The 17,924-nt window shown below is 40.9% G+C and overlaps 1 protein-coding gene across 3 annotated transcripts in view; it reads right to left on the reverse strand.

The window, feature by feature from the left end:
* Positions 1-17,924, reverse strand: part of LOC126377874 (solute carrier family 41 member 1-like) — a 70,305-nt gene that overhangs the window by 4,417 nt on the left and 47,964 nt on the right. For all 3 annotated transcript variants that reach the window (XM_050025911.1, XM_050025914.1, XM_050025913.1), the window contains 5 exons: positions 16,147-16,271; positions 12,419-12,523; positions 12,026-12,092; positions 3,274-3,386; positions 376-520 (listed from right to left, as the gene is read on the reverse strand). In XM_050025911.1, the coding sequence (XP_049881868.1) occupies positions 376-520; positions 3,274-3,386; positions 12,026-12,092; positions 12,419-12,523; positions 16,147-16,271 (555 nt within the window). The remainder of the gene's footprint in view (positions 1-375; positions 521-3,273; positions 3,387-12,025; positions 12,093-12,418; positions 12,524-16,146; positions 16,272-17,924) is intronic.

Here is a 17,924-nt window from a genome sequence, read left to right on the forward strand (position 1 = left end):
GTGAAGACGATAGACAAGATAATAATCATGACGATGATAAATTAGTTGATAAAATAACAATAATAAATTAAGAAAAAGATCTTCTTCTATCGAGTGGTTATTATTGAGTCACCAAAGGCCCCGACATGGCTCATGTTACGATTACGTCTACGACTACAACCGGGAACAACGGCTTAACGTGAACGGATCATTTTACTTTCGAAAAATGCGGTGATCAGTCTGCATGATCAGTCTGCAGTGTCCTAACCAAACTAGGGCCTCTGTGTGAAGTGAAAATAGAAAAGTGACTTTGTGATAAGTTCCTGTGATTCGAACTCGGGACGTTCAGATTGTGAGCCGTTATGATAATAATAAAGAAGAAAGTGATAGCCTTACCTAGAATGAAGCATGTGGTGGTGGCGGTGAAGACGGCAGATGATGTCAACAGCAGCACGTAGGACCCGTTGAAGGTTCTATCTGTGATCGTGTTGATGACGATCGCAAATATCGACACTACTGTCGCTGCCACTATCGCTTGAACCTGTAAAGATAGGAAATATAACGGTGAATATAAATAACATAAGTACACAGCTTAAAACTATCAATATTAGTCCCGATTACTGCATACACCTCCTAATTTTATTTTAGGTTATATCCGTCATTATCTTATCCACCGAAAAGGAAAGGAACGGGAGATTGACAACTGTTGAATTTAAAATGAATGAATAACCCGGGCGAATTATACAGGCATCTCGCTGTTATGCAACCCGTTTCATAATAACATGTGCTATCAACTTGATTATCTCGGGTTATTGGCCAATAAATTCTTTTTCAGCGTATACGAAAATGACAGTATAACTTAAAATAAATTTAGATGGTGTGAAAAGGAATCAGCATCATTGACTTTATATTCTTTGCTTATTTCCCTATGGTTTAAAATTTTGAATTTATTAATATTACATAAACTATACTATGGGCCTCGTGAGGAGGCTCGGTGTCGCTCAGCGGGCAATGGAGAGAGCTATGCTCGGTATTTCCCTGCTGGATCGAATCAGAAATGAGGAGATCCGCAGGAGAACTAAAGTCACCGACATAGCTCGGAGAATTGCAAAGCTGAAGTGGCAGTGTGCAGGGCACATAGCGAGGAGAATCGATGGCCGCTGGGGCGGAAAGGTTCTGGAGTGGCGACCACGTGTCTATAAACCACTAAGTATTCGTATGCCTACTAACAGGCTGAATGCAGAATTTGATTTGAAATACTGACAGAGTGGACATCTCTTGGACGCAAAGGATGAGGTAGACTCAAAAAGCGATAGAGGAGACCTGTAAGTACATTATCAAACTCACGTCTGTTATCTCAAATGGGGTGGGCAGTCCTAAGATGAGTACGAAAAGTATGGTGGTGGGTGATCAACCTATCGCTGGTAAAATGGTGTATTATGCTGGTTCAATCTCCTATGTCAATTTTCCCGACACGCCTGGAAAGACAACTGAGTTGTGATTTTGGCTATCAATTGTTCATGAGTTAATGTCATAAGTTACTTCTTGTCATGCTTACGATTCATTTTTCAAAACACACATTGTCCAGAGCAGGGCTATGACCATCATAGACTAAACAGCAATACTACGTATAGAAGGGACACTCCGCCCTGTACCAAAACGAGCTTGGAGCGAGCTTGACTTATGTAACCTATAATGTGAGCCACTTTAGTAAATTTAAGCTGCAAGGGGGAGCAAGAGAGCGTGCCTTGACTGTCTCACTCGCGTCAAAAGACGGTAAGAGATTTTTGTATGAAGTGTCCTAGCCGTGCCATAACTCACAAATTTAGGTCTTGCTTGGATAATTCAATACGGGCTGAACACAACCTGTAATCTTCGCTAATGACATATGAATCCGAAGTAATCATAGCGTGGATGTTTATAATGCCGTCATCATGCACGGTCGTGTTTTGTCTCTAATTACCCGTTGTACGCGTCTATTGTCATTTGTTTATGCACAGGTACTACATAAAGTTATACGTCATTTCATACATTGAGATCTGTATCGTTTTTTTTTGACGTGACTTATTGTAGATTTGCCGCAGATGCCATTAACTACTTGGCCGGACAAATGGGGAGCGCTGAAGGCTCTCACCCGGTACAACGTTTAAGACAACAGGCCTGAGGGTGCCCAGTTGGGCGAGATCTGTATCGGATGTAGTATAGAAGTAAAAAAAGACAGAAACGCGTTTTTTATTGCTTATTTACGAACTCTGTGGTCCAGTGGTTGAGCGTTAAACTCATGATCTGGAGGTTTTTGGTTCGATTCCCGATTCCAAAAAAATCACTTTGTGAGACTGTCCCTGGATTGGTCAGGACATTGTCGGTTGAAATCACGTAATTGTCCGAAATATAAGATGATTTCATCAACCCAGGTCTTAATCACATTACATAGGTAATGTGATTATGCGTTCTTCAATATGAAGTGCAGCTGAATTGCGGAATTGTATACACAATTCATTAAGTAAACCAATGCATAGAATAAGGAATATTAACGGCAAATCTCCGCTCCCCACCAGCGGCTGAACTATGTTTACCTCACCCCTCACGGTCTTACTTTAGACTTCAATCGTATGGGCGTCACACGTCACAAACACATGCGCGTGTACAATAACGTCAATCTGTAGTATTTGTGTAAAGCGAGATTTTTTGTATGAAGTGTCCGGGGTTTTTGTCTGTCTGTTCTTAAAGTAAGTATACTATTTCAATAAAAATGTCCCAGCCCATGAGCCCAGCATAATCTGTGGTTTGTGCAGGTTCCGCTGCTATCCGTTTCGCTATTGTTATGTATACTCTGTAAGTTTTATGTATAATTGTAACTGCATAGAAATCAGAGGTCCTTCCCTTACTTCTACTAGGGTGCGAATTATTATTAAGAATCTTAATAAGGGCCCTCACGGGGCATTGCAGACTCAACAAACACCTACATAGAATGGAGCTGACTGAGTCCCCTTTATGCAGATTCTGTTTAAAGGAGGATGAGACGCCATTACACCTGCTGTGCAGCTGTGAGGCTCTCATACACAGTAGAAACCGAACACTGGGGGCTACATAATGGATCCCCAGGAGGTCATGGATCTTCCTCCCGAAAAGACGCTCGATCTAATCGAACGGATCGGTCTAGATGAGGAGTTTTAAATATATGTATAGGGATTTGGCCACAATAGATCTGACTAGGTCGCAGTGGCCATTCGAGCTGAATTACTTCGAGCTCTCTCGATTTAAAAATAATAATAAATTGCATAGAAGCCTTACCTGTACTAGTGATATGTTTCCGACCACCATGGATATGACCTCCTTCCCTGACTCCATGTTGCCCAGGTTCGCCTGTGTCGACAATCTCGATGCTAAGCACATGTCCAGGTTACCTGTCGACAAACGAACTTTTGTTAGACTCAATAGTCACAGGTTTGAATCCCGAAGAAAATTTTACGCTTTTCAAAATCGTTCGGAATAGTTTACAACTTGGCTCAGGCCCCTGCCCTCAAGGCACGGTAACTGCGCCGCGCGCGAACTATATCGAGGGCTTTGACCAATATCCGTACGACGTCAATCCACGTAGATAGCATTCGATGCGTCTATTGGTGGAAATCTTATAATTCGAACCGCACGCGGTATAGTTGCCGTGCAGAACATGCAGGTATAGATAAAGAGCTGAGTTGATTTAAATGTTTGTGTTATAGTAATATTAGTGGTCGTTGGAGGTCCGATATTTACGCTAATATAATTATTTGTTTACACTATCATAAGTATCGCTTTGATAATAGAATGTTTGTTTAAATTAAAATGACGCATTGTCAAAGCATTATGATCAGTTTCATATCACATGCTTAGTTTGAACGGGTTCCTTTGAATATATATAAGATCACGCTGATTTCCCGTTAGGGTAGGCAGTGACTACGGAATCCTACGATCCTGCACAACACTTTCGCTTTTTCCACTATCATCAAAGACTTCACGTATGCTCGACGATTTAGAGTACTCTTTACCTGGAATTCGGCCTCTGTGGTCCAGTGATTGAGCGTTCTGCTCACGATCCGGAGGTCCCGGGTTCGAATCCACCGGGAACTAATCACTTTGTGATCCCTAGTTTGGTTAGGACATTACAGGCTGATCACCTGATAGTCCAAAAAGTAAGATGATCCGTGCTTCGGAAGGCACGTCAATCCGTTGGTCCCGGCTACTACTAACTGATGTAAGTAAGTAGTCGTTACATGAGCCATGTCAGGGGCCTTTGGCGGCTCAATTATAACCCTGACACCAGGGTTGATGAGGTTGGTAATTCACCTCATAACCCACACGGTAGAAGAAGAAGACCTGGCATTTCTTTAAAACATCGTGGATCTGATCGCGGTATAGGCTTTCCTCTTCCAACTCCACCACTTACACCCCCAATAATTTATTTTTTTCGTAAGTCTACTTTCATTCATTCTCTAGGGCCCTGTGCCGAGGTTTTTCTTGCAGCTTCTTTTCCCCGGCTATACAGGTTGTGAGAAGCTGCATTAGTTTTAGGCGGATGAGACGTTCGTTATGTAAAATTGACGATTCAAAGTGTAACTATGTTACCTATTGAATAAAGATATTTTTGAATTTGAATTTGAATCTAAATGTCCGAACCATCGGCACAATCCCTTTCTCAATTGTGTAGTTTCCTAGGTCAAAGATAAATTGAGAAATTCTGAATACTAAATAAAGACAGATCTAAAGGTGACAAAAAACGTTTTCTTTTTTCTATTTAACTTATTTATGAATTTTAATAAAGAAAAGTGTAATAAAATAAGTGCGACATTCGGTCACGTTTTTCTATGACATCACAGTGTGCTTTTTCATACAAATTCCATAGTAATTTCGTGTCTTGACGTTTAATAAAAAGTAACTGATTTGACTAGTTGGAAACGACCCTATTCTTGTCACTACGTTTTCTTTAACACCTATAATTCCCTTCATCATCACCAGCCCATTAACGTCCCCACTGCTGGGGCACAGGCCTTCCCTATGGATGGATAGGGAGATCGGGCCTTAAACCATCACGCGGGCCCAGTGCGGATTGGTGGTTATTAACGACTGCTAATGCAGCCGGGACCAACGGCTTAACGTGCCTTCCTAAGCACGGAGGAGCTCGAGATGAAAACTTTTTTTTTGTGGTCTCCCATCCTATGACCGGCCTTTGCGAAAGTTGCTTAACTTTAACAATCGCAGACCGAGCGCGTTTACTGCTGCGCCACCGAGCTCCTCATCACATTCCCTTATCACACAATTTCTTATTCTATCAGTTTTTCCTTTGATAATACCTATTTATAACTGTAATCATGATACTAAAGTGTGATTTTTAAAACGCAATTGGCAAAAATATTATGTACCTAAAAGTATCACGTGATCAGTAAATAGCTATTGCGATAATCGGCAGGTACTTAGCTGATTATCAATTTGGAGCATGTCTAGATTTCGGTACTTCATAGGTAATACAATTTCATGTAAGTACTTAATATTATTATGAAGATTTCGATGAGAGTGGTTGAAGCGAAAGTGATGTGTCGGTAGTAAGTTTCCCTCAGGACTGTTGTCTTAAACGTTGGTTGCGCCATAATTATTATATGTTTGAAATTTGAATTTTGACTGGTATGTTCGCGCCACTTCCTGTTCCCATCCTTTTCCCGCACACACCTATCGTCTCTGCGCGAACGAGAAGGAAGATAACGCGATAGTTCCGCGTTTCGTCGCTTGGAGGCGCTAGTCAAGAAAAAGAAGATGGCGAAAAATCTCTTGTCAACACGCACGCGCTGGTAAAAATAAAATTCAAATTTCGCGTAAAAGGACATGTACCGGTGATTAATTCGACAAATTAGCTGTAATAAGGTTTACCTCGCCGCACTGTGTTGTTTGTGTGTTTGATCGAAGTGTATCATCATCAATCAGTGTTTTATGAACCCGCCGGCTGAGGTCAGACGCGCCGCCACCAGGTACTGTGCCTTTCCTTACCCTTGCAAACTGTATTTCTTTTGTTCCATATCCGCAGCAGTTTGTACAGTCGTGAGCAATATCATGTACCCACTGTAGAACCCTGTCGCACTATCATATTTGACATTTAATGAGACTTACGGTTTAATTCGTCAAAAAAGTAAATGTGACATGGTACCTATTAATGCTCGTGACCGTACTAGTCCATCCAGCGTGACATACCAGTTGAATTTCGAATTTATCGTAACCGCATATACAGTCCATTAATATTTTGTTTTTACACCCGCCAAACCAAACGTTGTACCGGGTGAGAGCCTTCAGCGCTCCCCATTCGTCCGGCCAAGTAGTTAATGCCATATGCGGCAAATCTACAATAAGTCACGTTAAAAAAAACTTATTTCTGCCTACCCCAACGGGAAATAGTAACGTGATATTATGTACATGTATGTCAATTATTAAAGAAATATGTCATCATCTCCCTAGCATTATCCTGCTCCTGGGTCCGCTTACCTAACCTGAAGATTTGACAGGTCCAGTTTTTTACACAAGCGACTGCCTGTCTGACCTTCCAACCCAATATAGGTTAGGTCACATACCTCCGAAAATGCATTTCTCGGGAACGTGGGTTTCCTCACAATGTTTTCCTTCACCGCTTAGCACGTGATAGGTAATCATTTATGATCCAAACATGAATTCGAAGACAAATTCGACAATTATTGGTTTAGGCCTGTGCTGGATTCGAACCTGCGACCTCAAAGCAAGAGGCAAGCGTTCTACCAACTGGGATACCACGGCTTTCTATAATATTAATGATGTATGTATGAGTGTATTTTGACAAGATGAAGAAAACACGTGGCCGTAATCAAAGCCACGAACCTTTTATTGATGTGACTACATACATAAACTCACGCCCGTAATCCCTAATGGGGTGGGCAGAGCAATAAGTAATCGAAGATAACTTGCAGCCAATGTTGATACGGAGTCCTCACATGGTTATGATGAATCAAATGAGTTATTGCCTCTTGATTTGCCTCGGATTGCATTAACTACTTGGTCGGACAGGTAGAGAGGACCGTTTCTCAGTACTTTACTCCAACTATAGTGCAATAAATCATTGAAAATATCATGCTAAGTACATAAGATCAATGATCCCATATTAAACAGTATTCTGCAATTTTAACTCTAATGGCGAAATCATCCAATTTTTTTGTTAGGCTAAAAAACAATAGTTAACTTAAACGTGTGAAAAATCGAACAATAGTAAGAAATGATTGTTCTAAAAACAAATATTTAAATACAAAATTGTTCTTCCAACAATTTGTTTGCGTTTTAGTAAATTACCTACTACAATTATTTAAGTAAGTATAATGCATATTTTCATGTGTTTATAGTACAATTCTTCAATTGTTTAAACAGTTTCATTTGTTTTAAGTATTTTAAATCCTTAATGTAGTGTCTGTCTGTGTAAAACTAGGTATATGAAGTATCCAGGGTGTACCTAGGTCTTACATAATGCCTAGTTTAATCAATGTCGATGCTTACGTAACAGACAATAAGCTAAAATTAACATATCGTTACACTGTTACGCTGAACAATAGGAATTTATGCTAGAAACAATAAAATTGGGTTTCCTAGAAGTAAAACAATCACGAATTAGCACTTAAACCATTATTAATAATAAAATTGATAATAATAATTTACGACCTATTGAGGAAGGCTCTCATTTAAACAGTTATTAATTAAGAATAATACACTTATTAATCATCTTCTCCCTAGCATTATCCCGTTTTTCACAGGGTCCCCTTACCTAACCTGAAGATTTGACAGGTCCGGTTTATTACACAAGCGATTGCCTGTCTGACCTTCCAACCCGCGTAGTGAAAACCACCCCAATACAGGTTAGGTCACATACCGCCGAAAATGCATTTCTCGGGAATGTGGGTTTCTACACGATGTTTTCCTTCACCGCTGAGCACGTGATAATCATTTATGTTGATCGGCTTTTGTGAAGTAGACATTATGATTTTTTACTTTTAAAAGTTTGCGCGGTACACACAGTTTGACGATTGTACTCGTACCTAATCTATGTGTGTCATATGGACGATATTATAAAACGAACTGAAATTTAGGTACCAATTTTAGTTCGACACTTGTAGATTTGCCGCATATATAGCATTAATTACTTGATCGGACAAATGGAGAGCGTTGAGGGCTCTCACCCGGTGCAAAATTTAACCCTTTCACGGACAGAGACCGTGGGTCATTGATGGTTCATAATAGGTAGTATGACACCTTGAAATCGGAACGTCTGTAGACGTTCTGTCCTTGAAAGTGTTAAGACAACAGGTCTGAGGGTGCCCAGTAGGGCGCGATCCTCGGCTCAGGGCGTCGTCTGAGATGGTTATATTTTCGAAAAAATAATCGACCCTAGTGGGCCGATAGCGAAAACAGTAATAAGTGAAGACAATAAGTGCCCAAATTTTCAAACTTTAATTTTTATTATGTCGTTTGGTCCTAGCATGTAAACCCAAATAAGTCGTGTCGTTCTGTCAAAATACGAACAAAATCACGTGTCACGCACGCTAGGGAAAAAAACGAACTTATCGATTTTGACAAAATTTATCGAATCCATTGATAATTTTAGCGCTGCTGGCCTACACTGGCTTGCTGCAAAGCGGTTAAATGACTAAACACAAAAGACACACGTGTGACCTTTTTATGTGTCGCAGACGTCACGAAAAGGGTTTTTTTACATAAACATGTAATTTAACGTTGTTTTAGAAGTATTTTGCTGTAATCTCTCATAATACCGACAACTATGATTGTCGTGTCATTTCCGTCAACACAACAGCTAGGTACGAAACGATAAGAATCTGTCGTTAAGTTCAAATGAGTTGTACGGAAAACCGGTCAGGAGGTCTATTACAGCTACGATTCAGAGTCACTGTTGTCTGTGATGTATATGTATAAGAGAGTAGATTCGTAATCATATTTACTTATGTTGATACCTGCGTTCCTACTTACGTGTGTGTCTTTTGTCTTGGATTAAACGTCGTAGTGGAAAGCCGTGGTTTTACTGGTTCCCTATCAAGGTTGCCTAATATAGCCTAGATTGTTCATTGTCATGTGGTACTCCGGCTTACTTCTCAAATGGGAAGCGCTGGTTCGAACACCGGTAACGGACTTACACCAACGAGTTATTTTTTTTTTTACATTAGCCAAGTATGTTCGCTCAACTATGCCTGATGGTAAACACAGAGAAGCCCTAATTGCAGTAGCAACTGAAAAGGAGTCAGTTTCGAATCAGTTGGTTTTCTTTTTGACGTGACTTATTGTAGATTTGCCGCAGATGGATAACTACTTGGCCGGACAATTGGGGAGCGCTGAGGGCTCTCACCCGGTACAACTTTTAAGACAACAGGCCTGAGGGTGCCCAGTTGGGCGCGATCCTCGGCTCAGGGCGTCGTCGTCTGAGAGGAAAAATATTTGAAAGAATTAATCGACCCTAGTGGGTGGTTAGCGATAAGCGCTGAATGAGGGAAATCGTCGACCACGCCGGCGGGGTCGGTATCGGGGTCCTGAAGGGTTTGGTGTCGCGAGCTGATTGGCTGCCTCTATGGCTAGAGTAATCGGGTCGTCAGGATCAGGAAGGACAGTCTCACAAAGTGATTGGGACACTGTCGAAATCACTTTGTGAGACTGTCCTTTGTTTGGTAAGGTCTTTTCAGGCTTGAATCACCTGATTGTCCGGAAAAGTAAGATGATTCCGTGCTACGGAGGGCACGTTAAGCCGTTGGTCCCGGCTATAAACCGTAAAAACACCTCCACCAACCCGCAGTGGAGCAGCGTGGTGGAGTATGCTCCATACCCCCTCCGGTTGATTGAGGGGAGGTCTGTGCCCAGCAGTGGGACGTATATAGGCTGTTTATGTATGTATGTTAAGTATGTATATAAGATTTCCAGACAGAACACCTCTTCACAGTTTGTCAGACGATGCCTTCACTTAAAGATTACATTGTTCAGAAACAATGCACGTCCTCGATCGGGTAATCACTCGATTGATATTTATTTAACCGTAATTTCAAAACATTGGAAAGTTGCGTAACTGTGTAAATCGCTTCATCGTTTTCGATGAAAATTGGCATAAGTATATACTGAGTGTTAGTGACATCGTAACGAATACTCAGGGGGATGATTCAGAACATGATTCTGCGTTAATATCATGTGGAATTTTCAGTCGCAAAATTATAGATTTTGTTTTTTTTTTAAATTCACTTGATATTAACTCAGAACAATGAGCTGAATCATTCCTCTCAGTATTCGTTAGGCACTTTAAATTTTATAGCCTTACAAACTCATAAAGAGAAAAAACTACATATCTTCTTCTATCGTGTGGGTTGTGAGGTGGATTACCAACCTCATCAACCCTGGTGTCAGGGTTATTATTGAGCCGCCATAGGCCCTTGACATGACTCATGTAACAACATATATTACAACGATACATAGATCGACAGAATTTGACAGGAGGAGGACCAGAGGCCTATTTAATAAAACGTACAATTGTAAATTACAATGACAATTTGATGTATATTGCGGAGTGTGTGATCACGAATATTTTGCAGTTTCATATTAGCTACGTAATGAACATCAAATTGTCGTTGTAATTTACAATTTTAAGTTTTATTAAACAGGCCTCAGGTGGTGTAATGGTTCTCCCGGTCGTCCCGGCTTGACAATAGCTGCGTTTAAGTCCCGTCCGAGTCAGAAATTTCTCGATTTATTTTTACAACAATTAATTTAAGTCGTGCGAATCAAAAAGTCTCATTACAAACATCATAAAAATGTACAGTAATAAACTATGAATGTGGTTTGTAGGTAATCTGCGACCTAGAAAAACAGGATTAGCAACAATATTGCTCAAATGATTAGATTATTGTTGTAAATAATATTGTTCAAGTGTGAGCGGGATTGCCCCGTTCCTTGTTGGCAGATAACGCGCGGATTAGAACCTATTGGAAGTAAATAAGGTTGTTATTGAAATCATTACTGTAGGCATAAAATACCTAAGTAGTTTACGTGGATTTTTTATACTTGTTTTGTCTGTGTGAGTCTATTATTTATTATTATGATTTCTTTAGATTATGGTTAGGTATATTTTTAGTAAATACTTATGTATTAAATTATATTGAGTATTTATTAATATGTATGTATAGAGTAACTTTAGTTTACTTAAAGGTATTTATTTCTTGTTGCACCATCCCGCATCCAAATTTGTTAAATGTTTGTTTCCTAGGAGTGATTGCCTGGAAGAAATTGCTCTAGAGCAATAAGGCCGCCCAAATTGTTCTGTATTCATGTGTTATGTCTGATTGTCCATAATTTAGTTCTGTGCAATAAAGTATATTTGATTTGATTTGTTATTTTCCGATTGATAATGTTGATTTTGACTTCTAAAACTAGTTTTATCTTTGTCTTACATTTGTCGTAAGTGAAGGACGGCACTATTAAGTTATACTTACCTGTAATTTTCTTATCTGTCGAAAAGGAAAGGGACGGATAATTGACAATTTCAAAATGAATGAATAATCCGGGCGAATATAATAGGCATCCGGCTCATATGCAACCAGTTTGACGTGTGCGGTCAACTTAATCTGTCGGGTTATTTTCTGCCTGAAATTGACGTGTGTTCCATAAATGTTAGGCCTGTTGATAACCCGTCCCTTTCTTTATCAGCGGATAAGAAAATGTCAGGTGTAACTTAAAATAAAATTAGATGGTATGTACAGGAATCAACGCCAATGTACTGACCCTGTTAAGTTAAAAGTATGAACTTACCCTTCTCTAATACGATTTTCGAATAATATTATTAACGAAGATGTTGGTTTGTATAATATCTAGGCTTGCCCATTGTCGGACAAGGCTAAGGTGCTATATAAATGTGTAAAATTGTGTTTACGTAGGCGATAATCCAGGTTAGTCCGATGGGGGTGGCGTGGTCAATGTTTGACAAAACCCTCTTTATTAAATAAAGATATAAAAAAAAACTTACCCTTCAGTCCCGAGAGAGATGGTACTAACACGAATATAGCTGACACCTGCACGAACACATCCCAGTCCTGAAATCCAAAATAGGTGGTTTAGTCTAGCTCCTGGATGTGCCCCTGATTACCCCAATTGGAGTCTATACCCCATGAATTTTATGAATTTTAATCAAGAAAAACGTAATAATAAATCCGTCATTTTATCACGTTTTTCTATGACGTCACAGTATTCCTTTTCATACAAATTCCGTAGTAATTTCGTGTTTTGACGTTTAGTAAAAAGTAACTGATTTGACTAGTTGGAAAACTAGCCTATTTGAGAATTGCCATCAATGTAGCTCTGATCGCATCATTTCGTGAGAAAGGTCGCTTAGGGAAATATGAATAAAGTTGCTACTCACTCGAACTTGCCCTAGAACGAGGCCAGCACCAATGGTTCCGCAGCCAGCAATGAAGAACGGGACAGCTACTTGCATCAATGTGTGGTACCATTTCTCTTCTCTTTTCTGTCAAGAACAAAAAAAATAATTGTTAAATAAAATAAGACAAAGACAATAAAAGACAATCTGCGAATTAGCTACCCACTAAGAAATAATACTACGTATAGAACGGCAACTCTCCGCTCCCCACCAGCGTCTGAGCTAAGTTTACCTCACCCCCTCTCGAACATAGTTTAGACTTGAATCGTATGGCGACAGACGTCACACACACAGATGCGCGTGTAATATAACGTCAATGTGTTGTGTCTGTGTAAAACGAGGTTGTTTGTATGAAGTGTCACTATTTAACACCGATACCGGCCGCGCCGGCGTGGTCGACGATTTATCATTCAGTGTTTATGGAACACGATGTTCGTGCCTCACCTAACAGGGTCCACATAATCAGCGTCGTGGTTCTAGACGCGACTTGTGCTGAGTGAGGCCCTTTTAATTCAGGACGTCCACCACCACCTTATGATCATTTCGACAAACATCCGTCTTGCTTTTTTTTGTAATTGTTTAGTGGAAATTTGATATGATATTGATGTCTTTTTTTGGGTGTGGCGCCCTTTTATAATAAACTATTTCTATTCTATTCTTCCGTGATTCGGAAGGCACGTTAAGCCGTTGGTTCCGGCTGCATTAGCAGTCGTTAATAACCACCAATCCGCACTGGACCCGCGTGGTGGGCTAAGGCCCGATTTCCCTATCCATCCATAGGGAAGGCCCGTGCCCCAGCAGTGAGGACGTTAATGGGCTGATGATGATGATTCTATTCTATAACATTCCACTCACAATTCCACCGGCAGCCACATGAGAAGCGCTTCGCAAGTTCTGTATGTATACAGTGCTGAGCAGTAGTTTCTTAACAAACTTCTTCATTTTACAACATTTCAATCTTAGTCTTTTTATTATTTTTTTTAACAGGAAGCTCGGTGAGGTGTGGGTACTTAGTTCATCCTGCAATGGATGCACCTCTGACTACCTCAATTGTGATACAGCCGTGAGCTTATGTTATGCTATCTTTGATCAGGCATCTCTCCAGTCTAATCTCTTCCAGTTTAACATAAAAACAGCCTATATACGCCCCTGCTGGGCACAGGCCTCTCCTCAATCAACCGGAGAGGATATAGCATACTTCACCACGCAGCTCCACTGCCGGTTAGTGGAGACGGGTTTCACGGTAAATCACAAAGCACAAGTATTCTATTCAATGAAATTCTTGATTAATGGTTTTGTGTGATCTAATTCGGCCCGCATCACGTAAAGAAGAAGACATAGAAAGCGCAAGTGTATCAAATAGCTTTGACAGCTGACATTATCGACATTTGCGCAATGGTAAGCTTAAACCATAAATAAAGCAAGAAGTTGAATGTAAAGAAGTACTAAATGTTAAGAAAAAGAACAATTTAACTAATGACGGACTTTCCTGGCAACGTTCACCAAAAAAAAAAACTTTAGATGGCGTTGTACAGTCATGAACAATATAATATGCCCACTTTAGGACTCTGTCGCACTAACATACTTGACATTTAGTGAGACTTACAGTTCAATTTGTCCAAAAAGTTAATGTGACATGGTACCAAAGTATACATATCAATGCTGGTGACCGTACAGTTTCATCCTATTTTCTCATTACTCGGGTAAGTACATCTATCTAATTATATCAGCCTAAATTCATATCCAATTTTGGACGTAGGAGGCCCACGTTTTCCCACTTCCGACGATCTTGGGCTATCGACATCCAGCCATATCCTGCGTGCCGTGAGATTTCCTTCCATCTCATTGGTGGTCTTCCTCTCGGTCTTGTGAATGCTCGTGGGCGCCACTCTATCAATCTCCGGGTCCATCTTTCCTTGCTCATTCGAGCAATGTGTCCCGCCCATCTCCACTTGCGTTCGGCAATTACTTTTACCACATCCCTAACCTTGGTTTTAGATCGAACTCAAGTATTTCTCTTCCGGATACATAATTATTCCAAAATATAATGTAATCTCAGAAGCATATATAAAAATCTGGTTGCCTGATATTTGGATCACATTATGTATAGAATTATGTTGCTACCTATATTGCTCTATGATCAGAATAATAATAGGTCGCAGATTCAAATCCAACACAGGATTTTGCTTTCGAATTCATGTTTGGATCAAAAATGATTATCATGAGAAATGAAGGAAAACATCGTGAGGAAACCCACATTCCCGAGAATTACTTATGTGACCTAACCTATGTTGGGCTGGTTTTCCCTTCGCGGGTTGGAAGGTCAGGCAGTCGCTTCTGTAAAAAACCGGATGTGTCAAATCTTCTGGTTAGGTAAGCGGACCGTGTGAAAACCGGGACAATGATTGGGGGATCTTCTTCTGTCGTGTGGATTGTGAGGTGAATTACCAACCCCGTCAACACTGGTGTCAGGGTTATTACTGAGCCGCCATAGGCCCCTCACATGACTCATGTAACTACTACGTACTTACATCACCAAGTAATAACCGGGACCAACGGCTTAACGTGCCTTCCGAAGCAAGGATCTTTTTACTTTTTGAACAATCAGGTGATCAGCCTGTAATGTCCTAACCAAACTAGGGATCACAAAGTGATTTTTGTGATTTGTCCCCACCGGGATTCGAACCCGGGACCTCCGGATCGTGAGCACAACGCTCAACTACTGGACCACGGAGGCCGATGCTTGGGGGATGATGAAGAAGTAGTTCGCCGCTCTACTCGAACTCGTCGTGACCCTGGGCACCTCCAGAGTCATGTGCTAGACTGATTCGTTATGCGGATGGGTTTATTTATTACAAATACATTTGTAATAAATTATACAATGTATGATAAGATAAATAAACCACATTTATGATAAACGACTCATAAGGGAAACCACACCATTCAAGTATGACAAACTGGCAACGGATATAGTACTCAAGGGTTATTGATAACGTGCTTAATCACTCCAAATTGTTGGAATATTACTCATACATCATATTTATCACACTACTAATCTTCGTGGATTTGCATTCAGGTGGAATAATAAATTGAAACGTACAATGGAGCTGATTCCTGCAGACACTTCCTAATTTTATTTTGTTATACCTGTCATTTTCTTATCCGCCGAAAACGAAAGGGACGGATGATTGACAGCTAAAGAGATGGCATCGGATAGAGGGAAGGGGAGAAATGGGAAGGCCTTTGCCCTGCAGTGAGGTGTTCTTTTTTTGACCTGACTTATCGAAGATTTGCAGCAAATAGCATTAACTATTTGGCCTGATAAATGAGAAGCGTTAAAGGCTATCTCCCGGTAAAAAACATAGTTAAGCCGTTGGTCCTGGTTACTACTTACTAATGTAAGTAAGTAGTCGTTACATGAGCCATGTCAGGGGCCTTTGGCGGCTCAATAGTAACCCTGACACCAGGGTGGATGTGGTTGGTACTCCACCTTACAACCCACACGATAGAAGATTTGCCGCAAGACATTAACTTCTTCTTTGCGAGTCGATGGCGATCAATACAAAATTTTTGCTGACCAATAATTACTTTGTGGTCCCTAGTTTGGTTAAGACATTATAGGCTGATCACCTGATTGTCCAAAAGTAAGATGATCCGTGCTTTGCAGGGCACGTAGACATTAACTACTTGGCCGAACAAATGAGTCTTACCCCAGAGAGCGGTTGCTTCTCAGCATCGGCGTCGTTGAGCTTCTTATCGGGGGGGTCCCCGGGACTCTTGAGGTCGGAGTTTATCGATGCCATCGTGTATGTTGTGTCTGGACTGCCGATTTCATCTGCACGAAGAGAAAATTCAAATTATTCATCAGTTCTGCCACTATTCCATTGTGGTACAGTCATGAGCAATATCATGTACCCACTTTAGAACCCTGTCGCACTATCATATTTGACATTTAATGAGATTTACGGTTTAATTTGTCAAAAAAGTTAATGTGACATGGTTTCAAAGTGTATACATATTAGTAGTAGTGAGGAGCTCGGTGGCGCAGCGGTAAACGCGCTCGGTCTGCGATTGTTGAAGTTAAGCAACTTTCGCAAAGGCCGGTCATAGGATGGGTGACCACAAAAAAAGTTTTCATCTCGAGCTCCTCCGTGCTTCGGAAGGCACGTTAAGCCGTTGGTCCCGGCTGCATTAGCAGTCGTTAATAACCATCAATCCGCACTGGGCCCGCGTGGTGGTTTAAAGCCCGATCTCCCTATCCATCCATAGGGAAGGCCCGTGCCCCAGCAGTGGGGACGTTAATGGGCTGATGATGACATATTAGTACTCGTGACCGTACACCGGCTTGCTCCTCATATGGGGAACGCCGGATCGAACCCTGGTACCAGACTTGCACCAATGAGTTATTAATTTATCTTAAGTGCAGTTTTCACTAACACAGTTCGCTCGACCTTTATAGACATTTTTTTTGACGTGACTTATTGTAGATTTGCCGCAGATGGCATTAACTACTACACACAAACCACACACTACTACTACAAATGGGGAGCGCTGAAGGCTCTCACCCGGTACAACGTTTAAGACAACAGGCCTGAGGGTGCCCAGTTGGGCGCGAACCTCGGCTAAGGGCATGGTCTGAGAGGAAATTCAACAATCTAGGGCACGGAGGAGCTCGAGATGAAAACTTTTTTTTGTGGTCACCCATCCTATGACCGGCCTTTGCGAAAGTTGCTTAACTTCAACAATCGAAGACCGAGCGCGTTTACCGCTGCGCCACCGAGCTCCTCAATACTACGTTATAGAACGGCAACTCTCCGCTCCCCACCAGCGGCTGAGCTACGTTTACCTCACCCCCTCGGACATAGTTTAGTCTACAACCCTATGGCGTCAGACGTCACACACACAGACGCGCGTGTACGATAACGTCAATGTGTGGTGTCTGTGTAAACGAGGTTGTTTATATGACGTGTCCGGGGTGTGTTTTCGCCATACTAATCTAACAAATGGGAAAGGATATCTCCGATTAGTCCGATCATTTTTCCGGTCAAACAAAATACACACACCTCACTGAGCTTTATAGACCAAAGAGGTGGTGAGCCGTATCGCCGTCTATAATGGTCGAGCCAACTGTGCTATCGAAAACTACACTCGAGATAAATTAATAACTTTGTTGTAAAGTACTTATTTTAATACTTATATTTATTAAGTAGGTATCTATATTTTATATAGACAACCCTGACACAGAATTTCACTGTTAGTAAAGATATTATTGCTTGCAAACAACATTATGTTGGAGTCAATAACGACCATGTTAGTTACTAAAATAATTGCTTTACTAAAATTGACAGGCACACGTTACTAGGTACTTGTATTTAATAAGATAATATTGTGATTAGGATTAAGATGTTCCGTATATCTAGATAGATAGAAAGAAGTATCGCTTTTTACTGCTAATGTCAAAGCTTTTGGCAAAGCTTGTCCCAAAACG

Source organism: Pectinophora gossypiella, chromosome 24 (genome assembly GCF_024362695.1).
Source record: "Pectinophora gossypiella chromosome 24, ilPecGoss1.1, whole genome shotgun sequence".
NCBI classification, from domain to species: Eukaryota; Metazoa; Arthropoda; class Insecta; order Lepidoptera; family Gelechiidae; genus Pectinophora; species Pectinophora gossypiella.